The sequence below is a fragment of the Sinocyclocheilus rhinocerous genome, unplaced genomic scaffold (assembly GCF_001515625.1).
Source record: "Sinocyclocheilus rhinocerous isolate Xijiao unplaced genomic scaffold, SAMN03320098_v1.1 scaffold1256, whole genome shotgun sequence".
Taxonomy (NCBI): domain Eukaryota; kingdom Metazoa; phylum Chordata; class Actinopteri; order Cypriniformes; family Cyprinidae; genus Sinocyclocheilus; species Sinocyclocheilus rhinocerous.
In genome coordinates, this window is record NW_015646445.1 from 51689 (window position 1) to 63846 (window position 12158).

The 12158-nt window shown below is 37.4% G+C and overlaps 1 protein-coding gene across 1 annotated transcript in view; it reads left to right on the top strand.

Moving 5' to 3' along the window:
• The window catches only part of LOC107707834 (E3 ubiquitin-protein ligase MARCH4-like), a 46684-nt gene extending 34695 nt beyond the window's left edge, over positions 1–11989 (top strand). Inside the window, exon 4 of the mRNA XM_016511926.1 lies at positions 10873–11989. Within this exon, the coding sequence (XP_016367412.1) occupies positions 10873–11324 (452 nt within the window). The 3' untranslated portion in view covers positions 11325–11989. The remainder of the gene's footprint in view (positions 1–10872) is intronic.
• The last annotated feature ends 169 nt before the right edge of the window (positions 11990–12158 follow it).

A 12158-nucleotide genomic window follows, 5' to 3' on the forward strand; every position in this document is an offset into this window, starting at 1 on the left:
TAAATTTGCAAAGATGTTAAAAACCAGTTTTTTGCTTTACCATTATGGTGTATGGAGTGTAGATTGATGTGGGGAAAAAAGTAATTTAAAGCAGTTTAACATAAGGCAGCAACATAACAAAACGTGAAAAAAATTAAGGGGTATGAATAATTTCGCAAGGCACTGTATGTTGGAATCAGCTGAAAGTGAATAAGACATGTTGAATTACAAGCCCACTTCCTTTTAAAACACAGGAGAATGTACAAGCAGAATTGAGAGGATTGTATTTTTCAGGCAAGCCACAGGGAGCCATGAGTAATTGCTGCATTTCACTTAATATCAAGCTTTTTCTATGTACATTATCTACTGAATAAAATGCCTAGCAAGGGAAAGACTGAAAGACTGAGAACTTGAAATTGATTCCTGCATAGATGTGATTCAAAGCCACTTCCAATTCAAATTGCCCACAATACACTGGCTGTCACAATACAAACTTGTACAAATACATAAAATATATACCATTTTAAAACCATCCGATATTTAGTGACAGAATATAAAGCCTAGAAATGATAACTTAAATTTGGGTAGTTTACTGAATACTGTACAGTACTGTTTACTGCTACTATTTATGTATGTATGTAACCTATGTATTTTAATTAGTTTATTTATTTTATTTTATTTATTTTTTTACATCAGTAGCACCCTACATAGTTGTCACATGAATTTATCACATTGGTTAATTCAGCGAACAGTATGAAGTTAGCGTTTTGGAAATTATAATAATAATAATAATAAAAGAATAGATAATCATATAAATATAAAATTTAAAAACAGAAATGTTATATAAAAAATAAAATTTAAAAATATGTATGATACACTAAGTTATATATACCATTTTAAAAGAATTTATACTTTTATTCAGCAAAGGTGCATCAATTTGATCAAAAATGACAGACATTTATCTTTTGAACTTTCTATTCATCAAAGAATACTGAAAAAAAGTATCACAACTTCCACAAAAATATTAAGCAGCAACTGATTTGTTTGTTGTAGTTCTCTAAATGGTGAAATTCTTTCTTTAGGATTTATTAGCCTGGAATGATGTTTTTATTAAACTAAAACAAAACAAAACTTATAAGTGAGGGCTTAACAGAAGCATAAACCATATATTACTTTACGTAGAAAAATCTATTTCTCTATTGAGAAAATGAATGGATTTTTTACTTCCAGTACCCCACTGTTGCTCTCTGTTCTAAATGGTACTTTCATTACTTTCTCACTCTCGTTTGGAACAAACCTTCAAGTGAATTACTTCACAAAAGGCTCTTGATAAGGCTATTACAGTTTACAGACAATCAATGAAATATTTAGTTTGTCTGCCATTTACACGATTTTACCATTATAAAGATATAATGATTGTGATATGTAATTTGGAAGTGGACAGACCAAGTATTTAGGACTTTCTGTGGTATGTTTTTGAACTTTCTATTCATCAAAGAATACTGAGAAAAAAAGTATCACAACTTCCACAAAAATATTAAGCAGCAACTGATTTGTTTGTTGTAGTTCTCTAAATGGTGAAGTTCTTTCTTTAGGATTTATTAGCCTGGAATTATGTTTTTATTAAACTAAAACAAAACAAAACTTATAAGTGAGGGCTTAACAGAAGCATAAACCATATATTACTTTACGTAGAAAAATCTATTTCTCTATTGAGAAAATGAATGGATTTTTTACTTCCAGTACCCCACTGTTGCTCTCTGTTCTAAATGGTACTTTCATTACTTTCTCACTCTCGTTTGGAACAAACCTTCAAGTGAATTACTTCACAAAAGGCTCTTGATAAGGCTATTACAGTTTACAGACAATCAATGAAATATTTAGTTTGTCTGCCATTTACACGATTTTACCATTATAAAGATATAATGATTGTGATATGTAATTTGGAAGTGGACAGACCAAGTATTTAGGACTTTCTGTGGTATGTAATATGTTGTCACTGGTCCAAAGTATTACAGGCAAGGATATGCTGAGTTTGATCTCTGGAGGAAAGGCCAGACAATGAGAGAGAGTCTAATGAGGCCAGCTTAAGGAGTGATCGCTATAAGAGAAAACACACTGCTCCCTCACGATCTGGATACAATTGAGGCAGTAAATAACACACGCACACACATTGTATCTGTCTTTTTGTCTCTCAGAAGAAATGTGTTCCTAATTAAATGATAAAATTGTGTTTCAATTAAGCATCAGCTGAACAGCTTAGAGTTGCATTGCTGTAACAAAACCACTTTCAGGGAAGATGGGGGGTTGTGAATGCCGCAGCAAAAACTAGAGCATCACTTATCAAAAAACAGTTCACTAATGCTTTTCCTGAAGTATTAGAAAACAACAAAGATAAAAACTGTGTGGGAGAAAAACAGAAATCGGAAGTTAATGGTGGGTTAGTTCATTTTCTCACCCTCATGTCATTCCAAACCAATTAGACTTTTCTTTATCTTTGGAACACAACTGAAGATATTTTGAACATACTATATTTTAATATTTTTGTCAATGCATTGAAAGTCAGCATTTTCAAGCTTCAAAAAGTACATAAAAACATTGTAAAAGTAATTCATAAGAATCAAGCTGTTTAATTCAAGTCTTCTGAAGAGACATGATCACTTTATGATGAACAGATTTAATTTAAGCTTTTATTTACATACAAGCATTGTCAATTGTGAGTGAAATTTTTTAATTGCATAAATTCCTATTGAAATAACTGGATTTCACCATTTAAATTTCGCAGAGCAGTAAATGTGACCACAGTTCTGAGCAATGCCTGTCACCATCACAACAGATAATGAAAAACATTTTATTTTGGATATGCAGCCAAAAACTCTCTTAAGTTATATCCACTTTGTTCTTTTTCTGTTCTCTTTTGTCCAAACATTTATCTCTGTCTCTCCGATAACTCAAACCATGAGAGATGCCAGTAACTATAGGAAACTATTCACACAGCAGCAGAATATGGCAGTCAGTCACATTTTAGAGTGCTAAGTATGTTCCGTTAAAAACGAGAGTAACTAATTTATTGTAGACAAATGGACTTTAAATTTTCTTTGCTCACACCTGAATTTAATATTTTGGTTAAAGGGGTCATATGATGCTTTTTTAAAGATCATTATTTTGTGTATTTGGTGTAACAGAATATGTTGACTCTGAATGTACACTGTAAAACAAATTTTCACATCATACACTGCTACTACTGTATAACCAGTCTTCACTGCTTACACACTTGACGTGGGTATTTCATATATTCCAGTGGGGTATGAATTATTCCAGTAACTGTCTTCCATCGGAGCCTTTATCAGTTTTGTGGCCTGGGTCCCTGCTGAATGCTTCGCTCTACACTTAAGAATTCGAAGCCACTGTCAGATAATGGATGCATTTGTGTCTCTGTTGAGCTTCAAATAACATCATGTTAACTGTAATGAGACTTTCCAGCGTTATGGAAGTCACTATTTTTGATATTTATTATCACTGTTAGAAGCATTGAACAGAAAAGGGCCTTAACATTAGCTATTCATTTGTATACATTCAGAACATTCACACATTCAAACTGCTTATGTAAGCTGTGTATGAACAGGATCATTTGATAGTCACACACTTGGGTCGAATGCTTGGCCTAAGCCAGACTTCGGCTAAAATGAATTCTGTTCACACTGTATTTTTGGGTCAGAAGCCCGGTATGTTTGCGTCAAAAGAAATAGTGTTACTTGACTCACTTTTGTGCTTTAGGTTTTTGAACCTTTGGGTTTTCAAGTCAAGTCAAGTCAAGTCAAGTCTGCTTTATTGTCAATTCTTCCACATGTACAGCACATACACACAGAGAATTGAAATTGCGTTATGTTTGCGAAGCATCAACACTAACTGGCACTTGCGTCTATCTGCTGTGAATGTAGTGCAAATGTTCCAAACATGCACACCAAATTTGACAAAATTATATGTCATGCAGCGATTCACTTCCAGGAATTAAAATGATTACATTCATATCAGCATATTGTACGCTGATGAGACGAGCCCTCAGAACAGATCCTCAGTGAAGACCTCAGTACTAGATAACCCCCCGGTGCAGATCCCTATGGCCAGCTATGACTGTGTCATTCCAGGACCAGCTGGGGCTTATGCATAGTTTTATCAACAAGGACGCTTATTGTGCTTAAATGCTTAAAATGCCAAAAATAAAAATTCTGTCATTAATTACTCACCCTCATGTCGTTCCAAACCCATAAGACCTTCGTTCATCTTCGGAACACAAATTAAGATATTTGATGAAATCCAAGAGCTTTCTGCCCCTGCATAGACAGCAACACAACTGACACGTTCAAGGCCCAGAAAGGTAGTAAGGACATCATTAAGTCCGTGTGACATCAGTGGTTCAAGCTTAATTTTCTGAAGCTACGAGAATACTTTTTGTGTGCAAAGAAAACAAAAATTCAACAATTCGTGTCAGTCTCCGTAGCGTATTCACACGACGCATGCGTGAGGTGCTGCTGACGCAGGAGCTGGCGCTCGGACGTAAAACCCGGATGCGCTGCGTCTTGTTTACAAGCAGAGGAATACACAAGCATGCGTCATTGGACTGTTGTGAACATGCGTCGAAGACTAACACAGAAGAGAAAAAATTGTTAAATAAAGTTATTTTTGTTTTCTTTGCACACAAAAAAAGCATTCTCGTAGCTTCAAAAAATTAAGCTTGGACCACTGGTATTGAACTGAACTGAATCAACAATGAACTGACTTGAACAGAACAATGACATTGCTGCCTTTTGCAGAACTGCTTATAGTTGAACTGAACTAATTGCAGATTGATGAACTTAACACTGTTATTGATTTGAACTGAACCAACATTTAAAAAAGCCCCTAAGTATGTGAATATATTAAAGGCGGTCACATTTACCACTGTTCAGGCATCTTTTGTCAACAAAATCCAGTCCTTTCAATAGGAATCAATGCAATCTGGAATTTTGCATAAGAGCTAAAGATCCACATGCAGATTTTGCATCGGGCTTATTTGGTCTATCAAATTTGCTGCAGTGACCAAAAGAAAGCTCCTTCAAAAATCTTCTGACAATAGAAAATTTACCTTTTTGCTTGCAAAACCTTGCTGAAACTTTGCTAATGTGACTGCATCTCAAGTCTGTCTCAAAGCAAAAATGCATATGAACAACTATACTCACCAATAATAACTGTATCCTGCTGCTGTATGAATGTAACCATCTGAATAAATGCGCAGGTATTGGACAAAGCACTTGGCACTAGAACCTCAGTGTGATGTACGAGGTTTAGACAGCTCACAGCTCGGACATAAAGTCAAATGGAAATTACAGCAAGAGCGTCAACCACTGCAGCCATCCACAAATGACAGCTGCAATGTAAAATATCTGCCGCATAGTGCCTGCAGTATAAATGGGTATCACAAAGCTGTAGAACCTGAAGTGGAATGGCTGTTTCGTCTCTCTAGTGGCTCAGAGGGAAAAATGAGGTTTTCTCAGAGCAGCGCTATCTTGGGTAAGCGTTACTGCAAGAAAAAAGAGAGAGGGTGAATGGGACGGAGCTGAACAATAGTCATGTCTGGATTGTTTTAGTGGCTCATCCGTTTGTGCATGCGTGTGCTGTAGATCAATGGCAGAGCTCCTCGAGAGTTTCTCATCATGATGTATCGCTCTGTCTCAATAAGAAACCAGACTGGGAGGGAGAGGAAACAAGAGTCCATTCTGTCTGATTAGGTGGAGAGAATGGAGATAATGCCTAAAGCCGATCGTTTCATTGAAAACACCATCACTGGGAATAACATTAGCCTTTTATTATTTCCACTCCCGACAGAAAGGGGGCATCAGGTCCTCTAAGAATATTACGAGCAATGTATCACAATGTATGCTTTTGTATCAATGTATGCTTTTATCCAAAGTTTGTGTTTATACAGTATTTTGGAAAATTGCTGATGATTTCAGTTACCAGTAAACTGAACTCTCATCTCTTTTTAAGTATTTTTTTCCAAGTTTAAAATCTATTTCACAGAATTCTGCATATTTCCATCAAAAAGCATTGTGAAAAATGCAAGGAAAGTCCACAGTTTGTGTCTGGGGTTACAAATAAGTAGGGTTGCAAAGGGGTGGAACATTTTCGGAAACTTTCCAAAAATCCCTGGAAGATTCCCCAAAAAATCCTGGAAAGTTTCCAAAATTTCTGGAATGTTTCTGAAATTTATTGGAAATTTCCCACCTTTTTGCAACCCTACAAATAAGTAATACAATATAACATAAATAATATTGTAACATATATAATACATCTTAAGCTGGCAGTACCAAGAGAAGTGCCGCAGTGCAAAGTATAAAAATTCCTCATAAAAATACAAGCTACAACAGAGATTAATGTGTTATCTATCTATCCATACATCCATCCTCTTTTATATTTTTCTAGAATGCATGGATTCAATAAATTTGCTGCCAACATATGTTTCAACAACATTGTGAATATTGCTGTAGTTTTTATATGGTCAGTAAGTTTTGTAAGGAAAGTGTCATCATCTAAGATAGTTTAGCCGTTTTATCCAAAGTGATATATTAATAGGGTTCACTAACAATAGTTAGATCTCCACATCTGTCACTTCTTGTGACAATGCAATCATGGGCGTAGCCAGGGTTTGAAAATGAGTGCGGTCTGGGCTGGGGTGGGGTTAAAGGGATAGTTCAAAAATGAAAATTCTGTCATTATTTACTCACCCTCATGTCGTTCTAAACCCGTAAGACCTCCGTTCATCTTCGGAACACAAATTAAGATATTTTTGATGGAATCTGAGAGCTCTCTGACCCTCCCATAGACAACAAGGGTCCTTACACAATCAAGGTCCAGAAACGTAGCAAGGACATCGGTAAAATAATCCATGTGACATCAGGGGTTCAACCGTAATTTTACACAGCTACGAGAATACTTTGTGCGCAAAAGGAAAAAAAAACTACTTTATTCAACAATTCGTCTCCTCCGCGTCACCCTGGCGCCATTTTGGAGAGTATCCACTGAACGTAAATTGCGTATGCTGTTGAGTTTTTTCGACCTACCCTAACTGTTTCGAACCAGAGTGCACAGAGTACGCATGCGCATTGCAGAGCTAGACAAGATGAGCATTTGAGGTTAAAAAGTATATAAATTGTACTTTTTTTTTTTCATTTCGCTAGATAAGACCCTTATTCTTCGGAATACCCTTATTCCTCGGCTGAGATCATTTAGAGCCCTTTGAAGCTTGACTGAAACTGCTTTTTAACCTCAATCCATTGAGCACCACTAAAGTCCATTATATGGAGAAAAATTGAGGAATGTTTTCCTCAAAAAAATTAAAAATTTTGTGAGTGAAGAAAGAAAGACATGAACATCTTGAATGACATGGGGGTGAGTAAATTATCAAGAAATTGTTATTTTGGAAGTGGAGTATTCCTTTAAGTGGAAAAGACAAGTCCAAAAATGCTTATAATATCTGGATCTGGCAACTGTGCCCACGGCCTCACTCAGAAGTCTCTAAAGACTTGTTCGCTCCGCGATCATTTTCATACCACGGACGCTAAACATTCTTGCAAACTGTCTAAACTGAATTATACATGCAGACATTCATGAGAGAAGTTTTAAACAGCAAATTAGTCATTCAGAGAACAAATGTTATTTTTTAACATGAAACATTTACAGAGGTCCGGACCTCTGGCTACGAGCCTGAATGCAATAAATAAATAAATAATAAAGTGTTTAAAGGAGTCTCATTACAAATTTGCAATTGATCATTTATCACCCAATAGTGGTTCGTTTCAATATTGCTTAGGTGGGATGCGATCTTGCGCAACAGCTTTCGGTTTAATATTGAAATATGGCAGAATTTTGTGCCTAATTATAGTCATTGGTTTAAAATAATCTCCCATAACAGATTCATCTGAAAGGAAAGCCCTATGGGGACAAAAAAGGAAGGAGAACGAGAACAAAATTGAGAGTGAAGCTAAGAGAAGAGACAGGTGGCAAAGTGGCTTTTCACAGCCGAGCCCTGTTCCCATCCACTGTGGGACTGGTTGGGAGCCAAAAAAAAATCCCACACTACAGCAGAATAAACTGCTGTTTAAAATGCAAGCTTTGCCCTGAGAATTTCCTTCAGCTATCCTCTCAGCTAAAGGAAAATGTGTGTGTGTGTTAAATCAATACACGTCTCGCATTCTCTCCTTGTAATGAGAGGATGTGCGGTCCAACTTGGGAAGAGTGACTGAGAGAAAGACAGAGTCTTGAAAATCAGGTTGCAGCAGCCATAGGCATCTTCATGAAACGCTAATAAACTCCTCCACAACCTAATTTCAACTCGTGCACATTTGCTGCATATAAATGCCACTGTGGATACATTAATTCTGTCCTGTGTGCTGAAACTTCAGTTATCTGTTCCAATAAAGCTAATAATAGTAACCACTACAGCATCAACTCCAGGATTAGCGCTCTTCCCCACATTTAATCGAACAAATGTGACTGATGTGATATAAACGTTGAAACAAATTCAGTGCATGTATAGTTTTCTCAACGTTGGGGCTTTGGCTTAGGCTCTTGTAGAAAAGTCGATTGAAAACTGTGGGTTGTTATTACCTTCTCATACGCTGCCTGTTTTAGTGGTCTGCAGTGTACAGTGATAACGTCGGTTAGTGGTCTGTCTCATTGATTCTGGAGCAGCTAGAGTGAGAGGAGAACCTCAGGGCTCTAGGGAGGGCACTAGCCTTTCACAGCCATCCGAGATCGCTTTCAACTCCACCAGAAACAAGCCTTTGTAATCTAACACTCGCAGAGAGCTGGTTTGTAAAAAAAAACAAAAAAAGGGAGCTTCACTGTCATCAGAGCTCAGAGAGTGAAAATTGAAAGAGGGAAAAAATAGTCGGGCGCATGTGTAAAAATGGAGTGTAGAGTTCTTGCAGACATTCAGAGGGGAACCCAGTATCACATAAAATATTAATGCAGATCACTGTTGTCTTTCTATTTGGACCTCTGAAGAAATAAATACAATGGTGTGAGTTAAACCAAGCCGGAGGTATAAATAGGGTGACCATACATGCCATTTTCCCAGGACGCGTCCTGGCCAGAATTTGTTTTGGCTTTGTTTTCCTGTTTTCATGCTTGCTGAAGGTAATGATCGAAAAGTAGTTTGACCAATAACATGCAAGCATTGTACATAATGGACCAATCATGGCGTGTGAGAAGGTGGGATCTACAGTCAAAGCGATGCAATTACGCGTACATATTAGGTGTGTTCGACTTAAAAACAGCACGGCTCAGACCGATCAGTGTTTGACATCAAAGTAACTCGAGAGCGTTTCGAAAGCATAACCGTCTGTATGGTACTTTGATGTCATACACCGATCGGTCTGCACACGCAAACAAAGCCAAAACCTAGATATTTTAGGCAATATAGAAATCCTGGCCAGGACACATCCTGGGAAAATGGCACGTATGGTCACCCTAGGTATAAAAGTACAAAGAAATCACTCTGACAACACCTTAACACTTTCCAAAACACCTGTTCTTCACTGTGCACTGCAAATTTTCATGATCCATGAGGTCACTGAGATGTTAAATGTTGCAATTAAAATGCTGAAGTAAACTGTTTTCTGTAAGTGTGGGGAAAATGTCTGTATTAACCTTGTAGCCTCAGGACACTCCCTGTTTGCTAATAGTGTAATTACACTGGATTCAAGAGGTTATGAAATGCCAAAAAAAATTTAATACAGAAAAAATGGTGCACTGTTCACTGAAGTAGTTATTTTGAATAAGCATGTGCTTAAGTATTATTATTAAATGTTAATTCAGTTGGCTTGTAAAATGTCAAGATGACCTGTGAAATATGCACCTTGGAAAGCTAAATTAAATGTGAGGAGTAAAAAGTATAATTATTTAGCCTGGGAAATGTAATTGAGTATAACTACAAGTATTCACTTTCAGTGTTTTTAAATAAAATAAAGTAGAACTCCATGTATTGGGAAGTTTTATGTGTATTAGTATTAGAGTAACTAGCCACTAGTTATTACATGATTCTGATAGGTCAATCTTCCCATTAAATAGTGTGGTATTTCCGGTTATCCAGACATCTGAAACCAGCCCTACTTTTCATGTCTCTCATATCACATCATGGACTCTTAAGTTTAAAGAAACATAACTCAACTGCTGCCAGCTGAGTTATGTATTCAGTTGCCTATCAAAAAAATACCTCCGAGTACTTGGGTGATTGTTTGTACACTGCAATGATTTTTTTGTGGGGAAAAAAATGGAAGAAAAAAGTGGAAGATTTAAGCATATAATTTAAAGACATTAATTGTTATTAACAAAGACTACTGTCCAAACTGTGAGTTAAATAATATTATTTTAATGTTTTTGAAAGAAGTTTCTTCTGTTCTCCAAGGCTGCATTTGTTTGTCACCAAGGCTGCATTTTTTTCTATGCGAGTATACTGTAAGTAAAATGTAATTTATTCCTGAGATGCAAAGCTTTAATTCATATGATCCTTCAGAAGTAATTCTAATATGCTGACTTGCTGCACACAAAAAAAAAAATCTTATAATTATCAATGTTGAAAACAGTGCTGCTTCATATTTTTGTGGAAACTGTGATACTTGCTTTCGGCACGAATAGAACGTTCAATGAACAGCATTTATTCGAAATGTCTTTACTGTCATTTCTGATCAAATGAATGCACCCTTGCTGAATAAAAGTATTTATTTCCTTTAAGTACCCATTAAAAAGTCTTTCAGCAAATGGAATGGCTTCCTAGGTGGACCATTTGTTCATGACACTGCCTGACTGTACATTATCCCTCACTTAGCAAATCCATCTGTCCTTCTCTTTTAGCTCTGATTGTCCACGAAGGTCCCTCCGTATTTCGCATCTTTAACCGCTGGCAGGCTGTCAATCAGCAGTGGAAAGTCTTAAACTACGACAAGGTCAAAGACAATGAGGAGCATCAGAAGACCTGTGCTGCATTCCGGACCCTTTCTCTGCCGCTGACGCACCTGATGTGGCCGACCGGCACGGAAGGTGAAGCCTCCACCTCCACATCCTCCCTCATGGCTGCAGCGGCGGGCACCGCAACCCCCACCACAAACTCCGTCCCGTTGGCAGCAGGTGCCACGACAGAGCCGCAGGACTCGTCTGAGCCCAGCAATGAGCAGCCCTCACTGCCAGACCACCACTGTGCTTACAACATCCTTCATCTCCTCAGCCACCACCTGAGGCCCCAGGAGCCACGCGGACAGACCAGCAACAGCAACCGCGAACTGGTCATGAGAGTCACTACAGTGTGAGGTCTAGTTTACGGTTGAATCTCTGCATGCGACGTATTTACAAGAAAGGATTCACTGAGGAGAATTGAACAGTGTTACCCGAAGACCCAGTGCAGTGCTGTCCGGGTTTAAGGCGTTTGTTTTTCTATTTTTTACAGTATTGAATAAAACGAGGAGGAAGCAGTTTCTCTCACAGTGGCTACAGGAAAGATTAAGGCCATTAGGTTTCAAATGTGAGCAACTGAGAAAGATCAAAGGTCAGTGGGGTGGGGTCTCTGAGTGTGTGCGCGCGTGTGTAATGAGTTTATCGTCAGCTCAAGGCCACAATCAGAGCTGTGACCGTTCTGAAGCACAACCATAACAATGCAATCCAGTTTCTACACCGACAGCCACTGCTGAACTCAAACATCTCAGAGTGAAGAACAAACGTTTGTGTATGGAAAACACGTAACACCACACTAATTTTACGATTACTACATGTTGTATTTTCAGATAAAATCCTATTATTAATGTCACTTGCGAGAATAAGCAAGTCTAAATCTGTTTCCTAACAAACCAAATGTGGTATTGAAAAAGCAAACTATTGTGTTTACACTCACAGGCAGTACGTTTTTTAGCGAAATCAATCCTCTCTGGTTTTGAGTCTTTTACATCAATAACAGGAAACCACGTTACAGTGGAGACAGCTTGCAGCAGTCGAACATTTTCCAAACTACAAAAAAGTGGCCCAATTTCAGGCAAATTCTTGGTCAACTGACATATTTTGTTTACATTTGTTACATTTGTGAGAGAAAAAGGTTGCTACATTAAAAAAAAAAAAAAAGACAAATAAAACTGGCTTGACTGTTGTATGGG